A 23442-nucleotide genomic window follows, 5' to 3' on the forward strand; every position below is an offset into this window, starting at 1 on the left:
CGATGCCTTCGTGACCGTATAATTGATTAATCAGATGTCCCGATATCACACTTTTATTGCAGTGATCGTAAAATGACAGAAATTGCACAACACAATAATACTTACTATAGGCCTCGAAACTATATACTAATGTACACGATAAAGGTATAAAGATAACGAAAATCTATAATTGGATTCAATAGATTGAATTGACATCGTCGTCGGAGAACAGAAGGCAAAGCTAGGACATGTTGCGTTGGATCCACGACCGAGCGTAGCTGATTTCCGAATACACTCCCGGATAGCCATCTATAGCACATCCGTTCCCCCAACTGGCTGCCCCGACCAAGTACGATTTTGAGTTGCTTGTGATCACGAGTGGCCCACCTGAATCGCCCTGTTTGGTGGATTATACAAAAGTGTAAATGATTTGATTGAAATGTAGCCTACGTAACAAGCATTATAACATTTCAGATTGGCTATATAAGCAAGAACTTTGCGAAGTCGATACATTCACGACCGCGAATAACGAAAAATACTTATACTAAGGCGGTATTTCCAAACTATAATTGGTAGCTGCTATACCAGAACTATAATTACCTGGTTTTCGCGATTTCATTTACGAATTTTGCAGCCAATCGATTATAAATTGTCTCTTGAAAAAATGTCAGTGGTGGAACTAAGAAATTTGACTTCAGAGAGAGAGAGAGAGAGTCTTTATTTTCATCCAACCAAAATACATAACAAACGGCAGTGATGGTGGTACAGAAAATATGCATGCACAGTATTCGGTATTAGATAGGAATGATCGATAAGACCGTGAAGGTCATCTAGTCTGATCACACCAGCATCAAACAGGTACACTTGACTCTGAACAGTCTGGCTGTAAAAAATGTTTAGTTAAAAGCATCTATTCAAGCTTACAGGAGGACCAACTCGTGAAAAGTAGAAATTTCGTTACTAACAACGTCGTCAAACCAAACCTGGCATGAGTCTTTGCCCCCTCCGCTCACTCCAGCACACAACATTCCGGATAAAATAGCGCCTTGTTGGTATAAGAAAGAAGTGCTGCAGTAGTGAGTGTTATATAGACTTATAATGACGGCTTGCAATCCCGTTGGTTTGCTACCTAAAATGTAAGCGACTGCAATCAATAAATAGGTCAGCATGGTAGGTGCGGTAGATGTCAAACTAGCCACGCGTAAGATTGTATAGGCCTAGGCAAAAACTCAATGACACTTTATTCAAGAAAATATTCAGAAAATCGTTTGATACGATCTTACGCAATGCTCCGACAATAGTTCGCAACAACTTAAAATGATACAATGTGAATATATATGCAATGCATGTATTGTATCTCGTCTGTGACAGATGATAAATCGCGAATCAAACAATCCAACGGCCAACGCGAATTACAGATGTAAGAAGTCGTTATCAATCCAGCGTGGCGTTCAGATATTACATTACGTGTTGTAAACGGTGCTTTAGAATAGGGTGGCGAACCAAGATATCCCTGCCTTTTGAGTAGGCTACATCGACTCATACCAGTTACATACCATTTTAGGCGCGCCCCCTTGTTTTTTCATATTTCGCATAAATGAACCCAGAGCACACGAGTGCTATTATATTTAACAAGCGGAATGACCGAGCGCTCATTTCCTTGGTGCGTAGCATACTGTGGTTGGTCGAACTGAACACTGAACTGTCAACAACAATCAACAAGTGGCGAGATAGCTCAGTGGTATAATCCGCGGCTGCAACACCAATGGGTACGGGTTCGAGTCCGACCGAGGTCGACTTCCGAATTACGATACCTAAGTGTTGGAGGTTTACCTAGGCTCCTCCTCGCCACCTCATCCGCGTCAGCGGTGTCTTACAAAAAGCCTAGAGGTGGGCCGTGCTATAAGTCGGCAGTTACGGAAAATAAGAAGAATATCGGCCTGGTGTAAATGACCATAGTAGTCGACAAACACCATGAATACCCAAAAAACAAACAAACAAACAATCAACATATTGCTATTGGTAATTTCCATTTCAACGTTTTTATCAGGTAATCTGCAGCAAAATCTTATCTTATTTACGCAGTTTTATAACTTATTTAGATAATTAATTAACAGTTTTTTTCATTTCTTTTGGGGGACCCTCCTTGTCCTTTCTCAACTATCCTCCCATTTGCCCATACGCCATATGAAAAAATCCACGAATAGATATGAATCAACAACACAAGGAACGATCTAATAATTGTATGTAGCGTTAATACCTTAATTGCAATCACGTTGAAAGTGGCATTGTATGAACGTGTTAAATGATATTTTACCACATGTGGGAGGCAATCGAGTGGCTGTATATTACGACAGAAATATAGCAAGTGATTGAATGTGCGACACTCTAATGAAAGCCTGAAGTCTTCGAGTTTAATAGCGATTTACAGATAATTTTCAACAAATGTAATCCAATTTGGGGAAATTTGTACAAGCGTATCATTCTTCATGCTCTGTTGTATAGTTCTACGAAATTGTGTAACCTATAAACGGCACCTCTTTGAAGTTGTCATGTGATCGTAATTCACGTCAACACACTTTACTGAATATTAACTATTAGTCACGTCAAGTGTCAAATGTTACCACAGCAATCTAAAATTAAACCCATAGTGAATCGCGGAAATGCGATCGATGAATTTTTTAGAATATTATGGAAACTTTTACAACGATCACATATCATCTACAACAGGGGTTCTCAACCTGGGGGGCACGCCCCCCTTAGGGGGCGCGGGAGGCTCTCAGGGGGGGGGCGCGAGACATTGACAAAGTCTGTATAAATTGTGACTAAACATGTGTTTCACACAGGGTTGTAATGACTCGAGTCATGACTCGACTCGAGTCAGACTCGAGTCACGATTTTTTTGTGACTCGACTTGACTCGAGTCATTTTCTTAAAATTGGAAAATGACTCGACTCGACTCGAGTCAATATTTGGATTGACTCGACTTGTACTCGAGTCATTACGCATGACTCGACTCAAGTCATTGACTCGGCTTATTTTATATGACTTGAAGGTGAAGAAATTTGGGAATTACAATGGTTAGATCAACGCATGTGACGAATTCTGTCGACATCGCTATTTGTCACCACTGCTTTCGTTGCACTCGTCTGATATCAGATATGCCGCCGTAAAAACAAAAGACAATGGTACATAGTAGCAAAGAGCAATGCATTGTACAAAATAATCCCGAGGTGAAGAGGTAATAGTACTCAAGACTTTTCAATTATACAAGAAAACAATCGAAGCAAAGTCCAATTAGAGCCAATGAAATGACTCAGATGGTCAAGTAGCCTACTTGGAAGAGACTGATAAGCTCATGTGTAGATTTGAAGGCGATGATTCTTTGTATTTTTGGGCGACTAGAATGGATGAGTATCTAATGCTCTTCAGTGTGGTTCAAAATTGCTTTTCAATTCCTGCATCTAATGCACCAGTGGAACGTGTATCCAGTGGATGTGGATTATTCTAAGGCCATGCCGCCTCAACATATATGAGAATCTCCTTTCCACTTTAGTATTTTTGAAGTGTAACTCATTGATTTGATCTGCTGTCTGTATAAACACACAATACCCTCCGTCCATTTGACGTTTTGTTAGATATGTGCATTGTGCACGTGAGTAATAATGAATGGCTAATGTTGTGTGATGTTTGTACAATAGGGCCGATCAAAAATAACTTCTTTTTTATTCTACATGATGGCTACTTGATAAAATTATTACGTTACATAAAAAGAACACTGAATCTGGCTTAATTTTAAATAGTGGAATCAATGATATGAGAGGAGAAAATATTGGATTTGAAAATACATGGAGTATTTTTAGTGAGAAATGATTTCATATAATATAATTACAAACTAGTAGTAAGTCGACTATTTTTTCATATTCAAAATATTCCACTCTAATAACTTCGCTTCTTCTAGTTGGAATTGAGCCAAATTTGCTATGAATCATACTTCTACACAATCTAACAATATCATGAGGTAGCCGGTAAAATTCGAAAGTCTCGTTGTAATTAATTCAAAATATTTTCTCTTAGCATTGCTTTCTACTGGTTGGAATTGAGCCAAATTTAAGCTCTTTCAGATAATCTAACAATTTTAAGAAGTAGCCTCCTTTTTAAGATTCTGCCCTGATTTTTGAGAATTTTTGGTAAATGTAGGGAAAATTCGACTAAGATAACAGTAAATCAGCACTAAAGTAACGCTCCGGCGACTACTTCGGGAGCTGAGCAGGAAAGTTGACATTTTTCTGGTCAACCACCTGATTTAATGTGAAAGCAAAACCGCACCTCTACATAAACGTTTATTTGTTGATTCTCTACCAGCTTGTATCTAGACGTGAATTCGTAGGTTCTCTATCAGATAGTAGGCTATGTAGACGTGAATTCGTTAATTCTCTATAAGCTATTTGTGAGCGGTCGTCGATGTGCTAGTAATATATACTGATTGCTTGCATTTGTGATATATCAGACCGACAGATATTGGATTTAAAGTTCCAAGATTAGTAAAGTTATCGTATTGGCGGCCTGTCTCGTCTATCTGTAGCATCGGTAAATGAGGCCAGGAACTGTCAGTTATCTGCCTTAATAAACATGTGCCAAGACTATGATAGGGACAAAATAAGCATGTTTGGCAACCAAGGAATTCGATATCACCCAAGCAGGATTGAAAACATAAGTTGAACATGACTTCAATACTGTGACTTGGACTCGACTCGAGTCATAACAATATGACTCGGACTTGACCCTAAAACGGTGACTTGGACTCGGACTCGAGTCGGTGATGAATTGAAAATGACTCGACTCGACTCGAGTCAAAACCACAAAAGTCAGATTGACTCGTGACTCGGAACCATGTGACTTGGTTACAACCCTGGTTTCACAACCATTTTCAAAAGACGATTGTTGAAGATTAAACTTATTTCGTATTCTAGAAAGCTTGCCAAACTCAAACTCCAGCAGTCGCGCTTAACGGAGTATGGGCTGACTTCAACTTCATTTGAGCAAATTTTTGATATTCTTTGAAGATTTAGATCAGTGGTTCCCAACCTTTTTCGACCCATCGCCCCCTTTTCAAGGTCAACACCGATCATCGCCCCCCAAATTTTGTGCACCGATAATTGGGCATACAGACTGTTATCACTGCCGGGTTGACTAAAAAAAAAAAAAAAAAAGGTCATCTTTCACCGCTCAGAGCTGAAAATAACGTTTTTTCGCTCCGCATTGCTAGGTGGATGACTAAAAAAAAAAAAAAAAAAGGTCAGCCGTTTTTACGCGTCATCGCCCCCCTATCGCCCCCTTCGCTATTTTCGCCCCCCGTCGCCCCCTTTGTCCATTTTCGCCCCCCTGTCGCCCCCTTCGTCATTTTCGCCCCCCTAGATCGCCAAATCGCCCCCTGGGGGCGATATCGCCCACGTTGGGAACCACTGATTTAGATTTAGAGCAATTCCTACGTGCAAGTCATTTATTACTTTATAGCTTTGGCAGTAGCCTAAATCTCGGTGCGCTAGGTAGCTGTTGTTAATAGCTGGCAAACTGCACTGCCTAAGACAGACTTAGATGCAATATAGGTTGCCCGGTTTCGCCTCAATTAGGCTATAAATCAACACAATTTAATTCATTTCCAAAACTGATCAAATTTAGCATGGCAGGACAGAACGACGCCGCGCTCTCTGTAGTCGCTACCAGCATCAGAATTAGTCTCAGTGCAATTTACCTTGAAATTAATTGATGTCCTGTTCAATGTTTTCGCCAAGGGGGGCGCGTGTCAAAAAAGGTTGAGAACCGCTGATCTACAATTTTCGTGGGTATAACCAGGTATAGCATACAGCTAATAATGTGGGGCGGATCGACAAATTCTCTGGTCCGGTTCCGGTCCGACTCCTAGGCCGGATTCTTGAAACGACCCGGATCCGATCCGATAATAATTATCTACGAGTACCTATTTAATAACAGTAGATCATACGGTACGGGTCCAGGTTATATATTGAATATTGCAACAAAAGAAACACGACAATAAAAAACTCAAAGGTTTGTATTGGCGTGTGGTTGGTATTTATAACAGTCATGCGCACCAATAGCCTCAATAGCGATTCTGGCCGTATAAAAAAAGTACGAACCCGGCTCCGATGTCACTCCGGTCGTATCAGAAAAAAATATGAATCCGGCTCCGGTCCAGCTCCGCTCTAGTAGCCAATACCATATTAGCTAAATTGAATCACACAAGACGATGAGTAGACTTTCACAATAGATCGTTAGCGGTTTCAGAAAATCCACTAGGGATTCAAACCTTGATATGACGTCCTACCCCATCCAGTCACAGTTACATCTGCAACATTTCGATATTTTCGACCCGGAGGTGGGAGACACACGCGCTGGATGGACGAGAGGGTAAAGTCAAATGGAGTCTGTACCTGTAAGGTGCAATTGACCCGTTAGCCCGTGTCGTGCAAATACCGTTATAATTATCTGTCTATTAAAATATCATTTCAGTATTTAATAAATAAGTATTTCACATCAAATATGCGTGGCGTTGTTAACGCTGGAATTTTATAGCCTACCCCGGGAAGCCTGTAGGGTGTAGGCACGAGTGAAGAAGACGATATATAAACAATGCCATATGTTTATGTTTTCGCTTCGTTTACTATGCAAAGAATACAGGCGGTGCGATACAAGGATGAAGACAAATCCGCAGAAATTTTAGAAATAGTTTTCGGGGGATGGTGCGAACCCCTGAAAGGTTCAGGTTCGTGTGAACGTGCAATGCCGATTCTTTCGTGCCTCTACGCTACATAAATAAACAAATGTGCTGATGGCGAAGAAAAGACAACTTGCCTTAACAAGCGCCACATCCATGAAGAACGCTTGAGATGAATACAGTGGATGAATTGTAACAGAATCAATTTCGTATTCCATATTCTCATCTATACGCTCAGTCAGTTGCGTGATGCCAGCAATCACGCGGAGCCTCGAATACGTGCCAAAGCTGCAAGCACACACGAATTAGGAAATTCAGCTGAGGTTTTTCAATATATTCGATATAGCATCTCGCTAATATTGTTATAATGTTATTAAACACTTTGCACACTATGGCAGTAGATTGGAAAATCGGATACGGGTAAATTGACGCCTCTATCTCTAATTGAAGATGTAAGTTCACATTATTAGTGTTGTTTCTAAATTCCGACTGTTCGTCAATAACACTACGTCTGGAGATTTTCTCCGAAGGCTCTTCGAGAAGAAAATCTCAATTTAGTGTGGCTCCGAAGCTCCCTGTGATCCTACCATGGTGGTGGTAGCGGACGAGATTCCTTAGGTCAATATCGCGCATGTCCGTCATCTGCTGGTTAGATGAAGACTATTACCAATCCATCCATTGGTAATATATGCATTATAAGTAGAGGTTTTCACAGTAGTCAGTTGTGATACTCAATTATAAGTAGAAGTGTGGCCGTAAATTTCTACTCAACAAGAAGAAGTAGCGATTTCAAAGACATAACAAAACTGTCTGTTTGTTATGTATTTTGGTTGGATGAAAATAAAGACTCTCTCTCTCTCTCTCTCTCTCTCTCTCTCTCTCTACTTCGAGTGGAAGTCAAAAATGAAAGTCTAAAAAGTACCCAAGTAAATTTAGTTTCAAAAAGAGGTTTGATCGAGGGTTTGCATATTGTTAGCAGTTATTCGGAGTTAGCTATACGAAATCGCGACTAACGCAAATTGGCTATAGAACTTCGAATATAATTTCAGCTACCTTGATACCATACGGGGCTATCTCATCCAGCTGTTATGACAATTTCACACAAAAAGTGATGCAAACCTATACCAAAGCTACTTTCTACTCTACAAAACCCAAAATGTAAAAAGTAAGTAGTGGAAGTAGAAGTAGTCTGAAAACATAACCCCATTGAGTAAGTACCAAGAGTAGGCAAACCCTATACTTGAGTACTCCGAAAAAGTAGAAGTTCGTCGTTTCTGACCACCTTTGGTTGTAAGAAAAGTTATTTTACCAATAAACCAAGCCGTGCACTCGAGCAGGGATCAGTCAACGTTCGGCATTGATTATAACGAACGATTTTCGTTCAATCTTGTACAACTTATGGGAAGTATAAGTAGCACAAGTGTTCATCACGCAGAACTGATTTTCTAAATTGAAAATACCACTTGCAATACATTTTGCGTAGTCCTATATCCAAGATATACACAGCACACCCGTTAGAGGTAATGAAATATTCGGATCTACGATATGTCAACCAATCAAGCTATTTGTTTACCCGTCAACGCAGTGCGCAGCTGTCACGACCCATTTTTCGCCGACGATCGCCCCACCGCAAAATGCGGACCCAAAATATTGCAGAGAAACCTGTAAACGCAAAAACAATTCAAAGCAACCAATGATTGCATCTGCCGGGTCGTTTTCGGTAATTGAGTATACATTTCTGCTTTATCCGAGTATACTCAAGTAGGAATATCATTATTGGAATTACCTATACTTGAGTGGCGACTACTTCGACATTCATTTTAACAAGTTTGAAGCAAACCTAGGGTTGTTCAAAAATAATTTTTTTCTCAAATTCCGGGGATTCACTGATCAAAGCGTTAGGTTGCCTCAAACAACGCTGCACGCCAAAGTTGGGTCAATTCAAACCGGTAGAAGCCGCCGCAGAGCCAATTGAAATTATTGAATTTATTATAAAACAATGAATATATAATCTACTGTCAAGTCAACCAAATGAAATGGTTAAGTTACCTAAAATAACGATGCACAACAATCTTTGTTCATTTCCAACTGGTAGAAGCGAAGTTATTGCAGTTGAAACATTTGGATAGGCAAAAGTAGCCATTGACGGTGGGAAATCCCAGAATTATGATTGAAAAACTCAAATAACTACGCTTCCACGGGTCGGAATTGCGTCAAATTTGTTTTGCGTCGTTTTTGTAGACCACTCGACAATTTCACGGGGTTGACAGTAAAATATAAGAACAAATTTATGGTAAATTCAAAAATTGACTCTGCCGCGGCTTCTACTGGTTGGAATTGAGCCAAATTTCGTGTGCAGCATATTTTTATGGAACTTAATGACATAATTTTATCAGTGAATCCCGAGAATATGGAAAAAGATATTTTTGAACAATCCCATTACTCACCAATAATATGATTTTGAATATTTTTCAAATATTAAGTGATTTTACGGTAAGCATGGTATCGCTGTGATCATTCGGCAATTAGTCTAGTTCAGTCGTTCTTGCCGGTGTTCCATAGAACACTAAGGTCCCCTGTGCCAGTCTACGGGATTCGGCGGAGGTCAAGAGACACACTCAACTTGTGCATATGATTAGTGATGAATGATGATACGCCCGTAATGGTCAACTTGTGTTTCTGCGCGGCAGTCTGAATTCTGGGCTGCGATTATAGGCGCAGAAGCCTGTCTATAGTGATTATCTTCGAATGCTAATCGCTGTAATTCATAATGTTTTCCACGAATTTAATAAGACGCTCAAGTCGGAATCGAATGAAGATAGCTGACTCTAGAACAGCAACATATAACTTGCATGAAGATAGCAGGCACGTAGTACGGTAACATCAACATATAAAACCGACGAACAGAAGAGAACTGATAGGAAGAACGTATAGGTATATAAGATTTACAGTTAATTTTTCGACAACGTAAATAACCAACAATCGATGGTTCGCAGGCGCTTTATATATAGCGATGAGAACAGCCTTTACCAGAAGGCTTGACCATACAATTGATTACTAAAATCAAGAGTAACAAATTAAATGCGTAATCGCAAGCATCATGTATTACAGGTAATTAGGCCCAATTCGTAGTCGCATTGTTACTGCTGTGGTGGTACGTCGTGCGCAGTGGCGTATGCACGGCTTGCACGCACATTAGAGCTCTTCAAAAATGACTTTTTTCTCAAATCGTACTGGCTACTTGATAAAATTGTTAGGTTACCAAATTTAAGCCTACACACAAAATTTGGTTCAATTCCAACCAATGGAAGCGGAGTTATTGCCGTCGAAAAATTTGGATTTGAATAAAATAGTAATTACGGTGACCGATTCTTTGTTTATTTATTATCGTTGTGCTCACCGTAAATACTATTTTATTCAAATCCAAATTTTTCAACGGCAATAACTCCGCTTCCACTGGTTGGAATTGTGCCAAATTTGGTGAGCATCGTTTCTATAGACAGCCTGACACTTTCATGGGGTGAACAGAAAATTTTCAAATTTTTTATTATTTATTTTTAGATAATAAATAGAAACTTTCTTCTCCTGTAGCAAAGCGGTTACTGGCTGGAATTGAACCAAATTTTGTGTGTAGGCTTAAATTAGGTGACCTAACACTTTTATCAAGTAGCCAGTACGATTTGAGAAAAAATTCATTTTTGAAGAGCCCTAACGCACATGCACCGCACAGTGGATGTTGGGGTTCGAAATTAAAACCTCATCCTTCTAGCTAGGATTTAGGGTAACGATTCTATCTCCAATTGTGGTAAGCTCATTTGTAAGCAGGCAATTGGTATCAAGCTGTTGCGTTTCTAACGAACAATACGGTGACACTTTCCAAAAGGTGAAGCCTCGCATTTCTGAACTGGTATCTGAAAGGGAACAGTGAAAGTCACTGATTTTTCAATAAATATTCGTTATGATATTTTCGTTTTGTGTGAAAATTATATTTTAATGCTATTGTTCGTTTAACACTCTGTTATTGCACCGGTTATTTTGTACACCAGTAATCTATAGCAATGTAGTTAGATCTGAATTTTGGTAGATTTTATGACTTAGCGATGAGTTAGGGTTCCGCGAAGGCTTGTAGATTAGTGTAAGTGTCCCGCGATAAGTTAGTGTTCCACGAAGGCTTGCAGATTAGCGTAAGTGTCCCGCGGGTTAGTAAAGGTTCATAACCACTGCGCTAGATCAGTGGTTCTCAAACTGGGGGCGTGAAAGCATCTGAAAGGGGGCGAAAAGCTGCGGTCAACTGAAAATAATTTTAGCGTTCCGCGCGATTTACCCCCATTTCATAGTTATTGCTCTGTGCATTGTCCGAACTTCATATTTGAGAATTCTCTCATCATTGCATTTGTGATATGACGAGAGCGGCAAAATTTTTCTCTGTGATATAGGAGCGAGTGTCTAAAAAAGATCAAGAACCACTGCTCATTTAAAATTCAGTTGGATATTTGTATCTTGCCCGAATCGGATATTTGGTAGCGGCAATATATGGCCAATATATAGCGCTGATATACCTGCCAGGGGTAATCTTCAATGCTCACTGCAGAGCCGCCTACTATCCTTTGCAGTCTTCCTGAAGTTCCACAAGCTGCAGTGGACGCGGAGCAATGTATCTTCATCACCATGTTATTTGTGCATGTTGAAGCAGCTCTGTACGCGGGAGACACAAACTGCTTGCCTTCATAATTTGCGATGACTTGTGTTAGTTAGTGACTGAGTCACAATACCATAAAAGACACTGAGAGACTTGAGTTGGAATTCAGAGTTGCTGACATTTGCACAAAACGCACATATTGTCGTATATTTCACTTTAAAAAAAATGCACTTTTGGGGTATCACGGATTTCACTAAATGCTGTATATATAGCTCAGTGGCGATGACTGATTGGTGACTACCCAACAACAAAGCCTGAATAGAGTCGCGAAAATTAAAGGAATCATATATTCTTATGAACACCGAAGCTCATATGGAGACTCTTCCACTTGACCAGGACCAGCACACCACAATCCAAGCTAAATGTACTTACCAATTGGTTCGAGTAATTGCGAAAACGCCGAGACGCAAAAAGAAGGATAATTAAACTCAATAAGTGTGAATCCACTCAAATAAGAGTAAGTGTGAATTCACTCAAATAAGATCGAGATGAGGTAAATGGGGCTTTTTCTAACATAGCGTTGATGAAAGTGTAATAATCACTCGATTGAAACAACATACGTATAGACCAATCATTGACATAACACTCACTTTTGCACCATTTTATGCATAGAAAACGCCCCCACGGAAGCTATTCCATCACTCGAATCGAATATTTCCTCGCTTGAAAGGCTTGGTCTGAATTTGTATTAAACTGTGATTCCTGAACAATTGGAGACTTTGCTTTTATGAATTACCCGAGTCCCAATATTTCGCATACGGAATCACTTTTGCCAACGGTCCACCCGTCAGCATATCCACAAATCTTGTGATAGGAATTGGTCGCCACCGAGTATATTCGCACAACACCCCCGTCGTCGGCATCCACCGCAACAACTGGAATTTAGGCTCATTGATAATGGAACTAAACCAATATACATTGCACAATTGTAGATGAATGAAGGAATCCGTATGTTATCTAAAGAAGGTATGTGTAATCATATTACTCGAAATCTATATGTCTTACCGCGTGGATTTCAATCCCCAGCAATCCAAAATAATTTTCGCCTCCGCGGACACGGACACGGACAGTTTTATTGAATGAGGATTGGAATTCTTGTAGTTAGTTAACTCAAACCATACGGGGATAACAGGAAATAGCAATCATTACTGATGGTAATCAACAGCAAATGGTTTTGGGCAACGCCTGAAATGCTTTGAAACCGAGCAAATAAATGCCACCTCCAGAGTGACACTATCACACGTGTGATTAACAAAGGCTACAATGCTATGTAAGAAAATGATCATTATAGATAATTTTGCTATTAGCACTCCTTGGTGAGTTGTTCCATAACGATGTCGGTCGCTTAGAACTCCCGGATTTTTCGTTGAGCTGTTACATTGAAATATGCACTACTCCCATGTACGCTATATCAGAGGTCTCAAACACGCGGCCCGCGAGAGCATTTTGTGCGGCCCGCGACGGCATTTTGGAATTTCAAGTATTCAACAATATATTCAAGTGCCATATATCTTTTTAGATATAAGAACTTAAAGTTCAGGCTAAAATTACTAAAAAAAGTCACTGAAATCTCAACAAACTTCACTGTCACATTACTTTTAAAAGCTACCATGCGGCGGAAGATCAACTATTACGTCACATTTCTAGTTCATGATGATAAAACACGTGACTGAAAATTGCGATTTGGTTTGGTGCGACCTTCTCGTAGAATTACTCGATTTCGGATTGACTGTGTGATTAAATAATAATGACTGGAGTGGAGTCGGGTCAAACGTTATAATCAGAGAAGGACTTGCGACTCGAAACTTGGTAATCCTACGGACGCAACAATATATATGAAACTGTCATGGGCATTGGGCAATAGTAATATATCAAAGGTCGTAGCTTGCGTTGCGTAGGGTATATAGCTATCTAATCAGGTCAGTATGGCAACTAATGGTATTCTGTGACCCCCGTGACGTATAGTTGGTTACATTGTAGCTGTCGTTTGTCGTCTTTATCCATGTTATTATCGGTGGCGAGTAAAGTAGTAATACGCTCTACAGCTGTAACACAAATGAATTCTTCGCCGATAGGACATTTATATTCCAGGGGTTCTTAACTAGGGTCCGTAGACCCCGTCGGGGCATGAAGTACCACATCAGGGCGTACGAGATACATTGTGAAATTGGGCCCCTATGCTGTAGAATATTTTCGTGGCCAATTAATTCAACTGGAAAAAAGTCTTCGTGCTATGCGCGATTTTATGTGAATGGGCTTTCTGATTTTGATATAGGTACCATCAGAAATTTTGTTGAAAATGGACCGGTGCTACGAGAAATGTTATTTGAAGCACAAGGGGTACGACTGCTAAAAAGGTTAAGAAGCAATGCTATCACTATGGCTCAATAATGATTATATTTAGGTTGTCATTGATATGTTCCAATATTATTCGAAGGCAAATTCTGACGTTGATTTAATTTGACTTTGGCAATGATGGTAACAATATAGCCTATACTTATCACGACTATATTAAAACCAGAATTAGGCTACATCGCTCCGCTCAAATGCTCTGATATCAGATCAATCTTCAGTAGATTTTAAAATATTCTACATAAAACTGTGACACGCCAAAGTTCCACTAGCTGCGATATTATAACCCGTCAGTTTTACGAGGTCCTGATGCATCCTCTCGCATGATGTCTATAATTCATTAATTAAAAATTTATGCCCGGCACAAAAACAATTTTATTTAAGTAGCCTATTTGCAAATGTGATTTTTTCCGTGTCAAGCGTGTAGCCTATAAGACAATTGTGAATTACATTTCCACGATGTTTGTGGAATGCCTTTCTGCAAGGTCCCGTCAAATAAGGCCTACTTGAAAATTATACATTGAATGTCCCATTATTGATGCTGCGGCCCGCGGCGTCATCAAAAACTAGGAAATTGGCCCGCGAGCACATTTGAGTTTGAGACCTCTGCGCTATAGTATACAGTGACATGTCGCGCTGAATTGGGATTGGTAAGTTGCAAACTAATGTGTGATACCAGGCTCACAGTGACGCGAACTCCTAATAGATCTTATATATTTTGACAAGAACTTCCGCCATTTCAATTCAATCCGACTGCGCGAACCGCTGACGAGCGCAGAGGCATCGAATTTCAGACAATATTTGTTATTCAATAGAACGCCCATGTAGAATAGCTAAGGTCGTGTTGAGACGATATCTCGAACAAGAGTCGGTGATACCTCGAGATTCGGCATGCCCGACATGACATAGTATAGTACACAAGTACAACAGACTACATGAACTGCGGAAAAGACCGATCTCGTGTGGTCTCAAGTTTGTTTCACTATGTCGTTTCTTTACTTACACACTGTGACACTACGACACACTGAAACAATAGTTCCGGACAACGGTACAAACTTGACGCAGTATATAGAGGAGGTCTGGAGTTTAGCTTTTACTCAATTGCTTACTACATCTATCTTCATCGCTCCCGCCCGGACAATCTTCAGTTCCGTCACACACCTTTGTACTGTTGATGAGTTGGCCAGAGCCTTCGCAAATGAATTGCTCGTTTGAAGGAGCAGCTGTATGTGAAAATATTTCGCTGAAGCAATCAATTCTCCGAATCGATAAAAATGAATTTTTGGGTTCGACATAAGTATACAACTACAGCCTCTATTGCTTAGTTCTGTGTGTACAATAGATGTTTGTGGCACGAACTCGATAATTTGATATCAGTATTATGTCAGAAGGTGTCGCAAAGAGATTGGCCCCACGAGTGCCATGATGATGATGATGATGATTAAAACCTTTCATACCAAACATTTCCAGGCATGAGTTGAGTACATGATACTGAAGGCATGAGTATTCAAATATCGAGTGTAACGTCACGCATCATCACCCCGGGAGTTATAAATATAAGCAACGATGAGCATCGAGCAATCTCGCAAAATTACGCGCTCTGAGTACGCGTGACGGTGACGGAACATTCAGTAAAGTTAATGTTGTGAAATCCCAGAAATGACGCGCATTGACAAGGGTGTGTACGCGGATTGTGGAGACGTAATAACAATATTTCTCAGTTCATCGGCCAGCAGTTTCGATGTGTGAGGCCATCAAACGAGCCTTCGTGTATCTGTTCTGTGTCAAGCGGGATGGAAGAATGGCGGAGTGAATGCCTGTCATTGGAAAGCGATGAGTAATTCGGTCTTAAATTTCAACTGATGAAATGAACATCAGAAATGATATCTACCAAGAAAAGAAGACAATCCGAACGTAACCTATATCATACTTAGCGGGGGTGTTCAAGTGAATTAAACTGGATGCCCTGTGTGATTATGCTGTGAGACCAATGACACAATTGCTTGCACGAACAATGAACATTCAAAAATAAATTTGCGATCTGGTTAATATCACGGCTATGTTGTTGAAATAACAATGTTACATCATAGCTTGACAGTGTCGCTGTGAAAGTATCACTTACGCCCAAAAATTTTAGATTCCGAATAAAAGTATTCGCTTAGTGGGGAAATGTACAACTAGGGTTGCTTTTAAAACAAACGGTGTTTTAAAACACTTTGTTAAAAACAAAATTGTGTTTTTTTTTCAAGTTGTAAAATTATGCCATAATTGTGTAAATACTTTCCACAAAAACATATGTTCTATGAGCCTACGGACAATTACCACCGGATTTAGACGACGTATATCGATATGGGGTGGTTGGAACCCTCAAAATAATAGTCGGTTCAACAGTTATAGTACAGATATTGCGTGAAAGGAGTTATATTTTCCATTGTCAATGCCAATCCATAATGACGTCACAATTAAATACTCGTGACGTCATGGCTTGAAAAAAATCATGTTTTAAATTAGGGCCTTGTTTTAAACATGTATGTTTTAAATGAGTTTTGTTTTAAATGCAACTCTATGTACATGTACAACCAACTCCACATGACCAAGACTATATCCGCATAATAATGACGGGAAGTGACTGTAGTACTAAATTTGAGTCTTGATTTCAGGTTATGCGTTTCTCCGCGCGTTTTTCCGAGTAATGCATAATTTAATTCTCATACGTTTTATTTGCTGTGACATCATAGTGTTCTTAGAACACTATGGTTACAGCTGACGTCTTTCCGCCAGCGTTATTTTTAAATTGGCATAGTTACGTCATAGTATGGTTGTCGTTTGAATCCCTGTAATTGTGCAGGAAGGAGCACACGAAAAGTCTGCAATGAAGACACTGCAATGAATGTATTGTATAGCTCTGATTGAGTAACGCGGCTCGCACGAATTGTATAATCTTAGGACGCATTAACTGTAGGGTTACCATATTTTGGAAATCTGAAAAGAGGACACTTTTTCAAAATTTTCAAACTGAGAAATTTTTTCCCACTTCGTGGTCGGTTGACTAAAAAAAGGTCAACTTTCTCGCTCAGCGTCCGAAATACAGTTTTTACCTTCATATTATCAGGTGGTTGACTAAAAAAAATGTCAACCTCAGCTCCCGAAATACCCGCCGGAGCGCTACTTCGGTGCTGATTTACGGCATATCAGTCGAATTTCGCCGTAAATTTGACCAAAATTCCCAAAAAAGAGAGGACAAAAGGTCGTCCTCCGAGGACACTTTCAAAAAAGATGACAAATCCTCCTAAAAGAGGACGTATGATAACTCTAATTAACTGTCTTTATTCTTCGCATTCAAGATAAAACAACCCACACGAGCGGAAAGAACTCTCAAGGACATGACCGGGCGGCCTTTGTCTTGGTACAGAGCCTCCGATGTTTTCTCAGACTGAGCATGACGCTAACCGCAATATTCATACTAACGTTTTTTTCAGTTAGTCCGTTAAATTTGGGGATCTGATGGCTACGAAACGATCATCAATAATAATTCCGCAATGCCGCCGTGGAACGAGATGAGGGTTTCAACTAGAGAGAGAGAGAGAGAGATATGATATTCTTTCTCGCCTGCACCATCGAGATGCTTTGGCGACGGAGTTGCGATACGGCCCCTTGAGGTCATCTAGTCTGCGCCCCCGTTTTTTTTCTCCTCCATGCTATCCGTGATTGCTGAGCGCCTAGCAGGATAGCTGCGGATACCATTTTTCGAGTCTTTGGTATGACCCGGCCGGGGATCGAACCCACGACCTACCGCTCGAGAAGCCGGACGCATAACCATTACACTATCTCGCTATTATGCCCTAATTATAGGGCGGAGCGAAAGATTTGACCTTCATTTATTTTAGCCAAGCTTCCGAAATTTAGTAAAATGAAATATATCGTAAGATCGATCGAGTGGTCATTCGACCCGAGTTGAATGAAAAATATTTTACGAATTCGAGCCCGAATCCGAAAAGCTCTGCTCTGTGGAGTCACTTTGGAAGGAATTAATGACAATATCTTTTTCAAGAGAGGGTGTATCACAGGATTATAACTTATTTCAACAAATAATTTTTCTATTCCCTTTAGAAGACCCTCCTTCACCAGTTCACCAGCCATCTTCTTATTCGTCCGTATGGCAAAATCCACAAATACTGTACGGATAACAGTGTAAGAAACGATCTAACAATTGTGCATTGCGCTAATACCTTTACATTGCTTACAATCCGATCGTAAATGATCGAGAAGGCAATCGAGTGACTGAATTACGACACGTATATGACAAATTGGCAAGTGTTTGAATATGGGTGACAATTCGTACGGAAGTTTGACGTCATCAAACATAGAAATCAAAATTGAATATATACCAATGCATCGAATTCGTGCCCTAGGACAATTCACACTAACCTGCTCATGCGTTTTGTATACTGATAAGAAATTGTATTGCGGCCCTTTATGATAGTGAAAAATTTCGCGCGCCCCTTATTGCCATATCACAAAATGCAACCAGAATGCTAGCAATCCCAGCGAATAGTTTAATGGTACAGAAGGTAATGACTGTTGATGAGAATATTCTCAAAGATGAAATTTGGACTATACACCGAGCAATAATAAGTATATATTGTATGTAAATCGCGCAGAGCGCGAAAAAATATTTCAGTCGACCGCAGCTTCGGTCGACCCCTTTCAGATTCTTTCACGCCCCCAGTTTGAGAACCACTGTCATAGATTAAAGCAAGCAGGTACGCAGGTTCCCCACTAGCCACTTCCGGTATAATTGGTTGAATTGTATACCTGATCTGCAGTTTGACTCGTCGGATCCGTCGCTGCAGTCCCTCGTGCCATCGCAGACCCAGGAAACAGGAATACAAGGTCCGTATAATCCCCCAGAAGAGCAATGGTATAAAAATGATGCGCCGGCACAGAATCGCGAAGTCGCTGTAGGTGGGTAATTTTCAGAGCAACCAAAATAGCTTGATAAAGTTATGCATATCACGCACTTTAATGTAGGGCGAAGTTCAATCGGAATTTTTAAATTATGTCTGAAACTCCCCAAAAACGTCACGGGGACAAATGGCGGCAGGTTAAAGAAACTTACATCGATGTGAGCTAGAATATAATTTAAAGGCTGATGATCCAGCTATAAGGCAGTGGTTCCCAACCTTTTTTTAGACACGCCCTCCTTTATGACAGTGAAAAGTTTTGCGCCCCCCTTATCGCCCTATCACTAAATCCAACCGGCATGCTAGCAAGCCCAACAGATTTTTTGATGGCACGGAAGGTTATGACTGTTGATGAGAGAATTAAAAAATATGAAATTAGGTCTATATGTTGAGAAACACGCGTGAACTGGATGTAAATCGCGCAGTAGGCGCGATTTTTTTTTCTTCAGTTGACCGCTTCTTCGCCCCCCCCCCCCTTCAGATGCTTTCATGCCCCCCAGGTTGAGAACCACTGAGCTAAGGCATCTCATCGTTACCCGATTGCCGGACTATATTTGGCGCCGCTATCTCAATTATGGGTATTTCGGCACTGCTAGAAGATCATTAAATCGAAAGTTATTTTGTATTTTGATCTTCTTAGTTCTGTAATTCATAATCTTGAAAAGACGTCTTGGTTATTATAAACAATGATTAGTATGTGAGTTATATTTTATACATAACAATTTTTAATTCTATACCTCAAGTATGTTATTGATGACTCTACGAAACCAATGCTGATATTCGTAGCCAATAGCGTATAAAATTTTGCAACGCTGCGCCGCTAAGTAACCCCACATGATGTTGACCGTTTATATCCCAAATAATTGTTTCTGGTCCTGATCCAAGTATATAAATTGAATATAGGTTGAAATATTCAGTATGATCTGTCTTCTGTCATTGAGTTAGTGCTGTTCTTTCGAATACAGTTCAATGGTTTACACATTGCTCAGTGGCGTTATAGTAAAAAGGGCCAGGGCCCATACGCAATAGGTATTTGTGTTGTTCTATTCACAGACAGTGGCGCTTATCGCCTCATAAGGCAGACTTACCATATTCTGGGATCCGGAAAGGAGGAAAGTTAGTTTTAGGAAATTGACCACTGCTGATTTCAGAGATATCTACTGGAAATCTTGTTGTGTTGGAATTACCAGCTTTTTACAATACTTCTGTGAAGTTGACTAAAAAAAAGGTGATCACTAGAGCGATGCCATTTGGACATGGCTAAAAAAAGTCAAATTTTGTCAAAATTGTAACGCTAGGACAGAAAATTGTCAAAATTGTTTAAAGTCAAAAAAATTTGAAAGAGGTCAAAATCTTTCGTTTCTCAAGTCCAAAAAAGCGCCCTAGTCATCACTATGATTTGACTACCGCATGACCCGCTCGAACGTCCGCTATAATGATTTCGCGTCATTTATCCCGGTTTTCAGTTGACCCTGTCCATTAGCCTATAGCTGTAAAGGGGGACAAATTTCCAATAAGGAGGACATTATTTTATTTCCTGAAAAAGGAGGACAAATTCTCCTAAAGGAGAACGTATGGTAAGCCTATCTTACGGTCATTTGCGCTGCGACAGTAGCCTAACTTCAGTAATCAGTATCTTCGGGCCTTTATAGTATTGCGAAGGACTACCATGTTTGGCTCGCGCTCTTTCACCATATAGGTCTCGATCGTTTTTCATGGGCCCGCAACTTGATCTTCACTCCCGACTTTTTGGCTCGACTCACCTTCACTCTTGGCTTTTTGAAACACTACTATGGAAGTGAGGTCAGCGATGAGACGCCCAGATGAACCTCCGGCACATATAAGGTAGGCAGAACCGGGGCTTGTCCCCACTTCCATCGGTATCATCTTAACTAACTTGCTTCCCCATAGCCACAATAATTGATTATGTTAGTATTACTAATATAATAACCTACGCAGCTCGTGCGTCTCGTTATAGGATTTGCTACGAAGTCGGCAAATAACGTAGGGCGCATTAAAAGATCGGAACTAATTACTTGGCATGCATCCAGTCTCGTCCTCGGCATCTTCACAGTCGGCTATTCCGTCGCACTGATACGATGACGGTAAACACGCTCCGTTAACTGAGCATGTGATTCCCGAACACCGAATTGTATTCCTATTGGCTCGAGTCACAATAACAGTTCCGGTAATGATACCTCCACAGATCATCGCCACCACTATGAAGATCGCCAGTCGTTTGCAAGCGAAATATCCGGTGGTGGAGTGCGATTTTCTCGGCGCCGTGTTATGCTTGGAAAGTAAGAATAATAATTTAACCACAACCGGCCATTCCGTAAATGGGACCATGCACTGAGTTTATCACCAGCGACTCACAGTGATTTATCCTGGATTGATTGGTCGAGGACTGTAAAGTGGCCTACCCAACAAAAATGTGGAATTTTCCAGCGTATTTTAATTTTATTTCTAAATTACATTGTTAATAAAAGCTGCTCAGTGAATGTGTTCATGTTTTAGTCCACGCGTCAACTTTCAAATTCCAAGCAAACGTTCGCGGGCCGCACTTTGCCAAGGTCTGTACTACAATACAATACAATATGAAGGTCGCGTCGAGCAGGTGCGCCGCAGAAGATATCGCGTTCAACATTTCGCAACGGGTTAAGAAATGCGATAGCTGGAGCGGAATGGGTATTTGCAAAATATATTTTATTCCAGCTCCATAACGATGGTTTTCTGAAAAAAATAGCTGGGGCCTGTGGCCAAATTTTTTTTCGATCTGCGCTTCAATTTGAGACCACGTCATTTTTAGAATGCAGTGCCTCTTTAACACCTTAGCATAGGATCAAAAAAATATGGACTCAAAGTAACGATACTGCGAATTTAATGAAAAATACGAATACGATTTCTAAAAGGCGCGAATATATTTCATCTCTTGTGTCCAGCAAGCTTCAACGGTGGTCTTCTAAAATAGGCCTGACGCTCAAAAAAGTCAGATACCACTTTTCTAGATTAGGAAACGCCATGCCCCATCACTGATGCTAGATTACGAAAAGATATATCGGTAGATTGCGAAAAGGTAGTTCCAAACGTTTTGATGAGCCATATTTACTGTGATAAAACAAGTTATATGGGGGACAATGACGGTGAACGGAACCACACAATCCGCTACCCAAATTATATTCACTCCTCTACTTTGAGCAAAGCGCGACGAAAATTCAGGGCGCTTTAGGCTACTGAACTTTCGTGAAAATTAAATTTCTTGTAACTTCATAAAAGCAGCCCCGAAATTCCACAGCCATTCCTCTAATGGAGAAATATAATTCTTCTACTTGACAAACTGAAAATAGCAAAAAGTAAGTTAAGTATTACGAAGTAGATGTAGCGGAAAATTAGATTTACTTGGAAAAGTAGAAGTACTTCGTTACTGACCACCTCTGCAGCCTTGCCATGCGAAACAGTATATGTTTACTTACTGGATACGCAGGGCTATCAATCACTTGGTCACCGATGAAGTTATTATTTCCATATGCACCATTACCGATGTCTTCGCTTCCGTGGAATATTGTATTTGGATTTCCGTTTCTCCGCCGAGGATCGGGCAAATGGAAAGTAGAAGGGGACATGTCATTTCGCCCTGAATTCATCTATTTATGTGTGTCCGACTGTCCGACCGTCCTTACTATATGCGTGCGTATAAAACAGAGGACTCTATAGCCTACAATGTGCAATTTTGTGCATTCAATCTCTAATAAAACACATGAAAAAAATTTCAAATCCTGCATAAGCTAGACTAAATTATATCGGCCTTTGGTAGGCTACTATGTTTGGTATGCTACCTCGTCAGTCATGGTAATTTTTTCGCATAAAAATGTAAGTTCGGTAAGCTTAACAATCCGTACTGGAATTCGCCATTCTTATCATCGAAATAAAAGCTCGCATTTCAAGCCTTGCTTTTGAGGGTGCAGGTAGTGGCTTGTTTCATCAATGAAGTGTAGGTAAGTTTATTTCACATGGCGCGAAAATCGACAGCTATACCTAACCCATTATACATATCTCGGCAAAATGTTATTATGAAAGCGGGATAAATTATTATAATACCTCCTTACGACAACGCATCAAGAAGATGCAGCAACTGAAACCTGACTGTTCCTCTCACGATGCCCTATCGGCGTGTTAGAAGCCGAATCAAAAACCTCCATTCGGTATTGTTCATGCGGATTTGATCAATATGAAACCAGATCCGACTTCTATTGTTCATTTGATATCGGCCGATCCCCCCATGCGATAAATGCGACTGAATATGCTGACAATCATTATGGGTCTGTATTAGCCTCCAAGCATTATCTACATAACATAGGCCGATATTAAACTGGATATAACCAAGAACGAAGGCAGAGGTGCTGAGCTGATGGTGGTCGGATTCGGAGAACCGTCTCACGAACTTTTAAGTGAACCGCGAAAATGGAATCCCACAACTGAGCCCATACCAGATAAGATGGCTGGGCAGTGGGCAGCGCTCGAGATTACCGGACCACACGATGTGATATATCGACCTCGCCTTCCGACACATGCTTCCTCATTTTGACGCTTGAACTTTTTATATTAACTCGTATTGCTTATTCAGTGTGGACTCTGCAGTGTGCACGGCTGCACGCCTCTTTACACCACGTCTAGGCTCAGGCAGGCGTACGATTTCAAAGACTACTCAACTC

General features: G+C 40.4%; 2 protein-coding genes across 2 annotated transcripts in view; both read right to left on the minus strand.

The window, feature by feature from the left end:
• Positions 1-23442, minus strand: part of LOC145455596 (5-hydroxytryptamine receptor 2B-like) — a 176945-nt gene that overhangs the window by 57149 nt on the left and 96354 nt on the right. The gene's annotated exons all lie outside the window — the stretch shown is intronic.
• Positions 38-23122, minus strand: LOC145456047 (transmembrane protease serine 4-like). Its single transcript, XM_080334077.1, has 12 exons — positions 22204-23122; positions 20767-21022; positions 18582-18725; positions 14876-14989; positions 12151-12289; positions 12005-12091; positions 11275-11410; positions 8289-8377; positions 6853-7003; positions 6308-6431; positions 963-1108; positions 38-376 (listed from the first exon to the last, which is right to left on the minus strand). The coding sequence occupies exons 1-12, from the start codon at positions 22372-22374 to the stop codon at positions 221-223; spliced, it is 1713 nt and encodes a 570-aa protein (XP_080190203.1). The 5' UTR covers positions 22375-23122; the 3' UTR covers positions 38-220.

This window comes from Botryllus schlosseri, chromosome 14 (assembly GCF_051294905.1).
Source record: "Botryllus schlosseri isolate E-star chromosome 14, Bs_hap1, whole genome shotgun sequence".
Classification (NCBI taxonomy): Eukaryota; Metazoa; Chordata; class Ascidiacea; order Stolidobranchia; family Styelidae; genus Botryllus; species Botryllus schlosseri.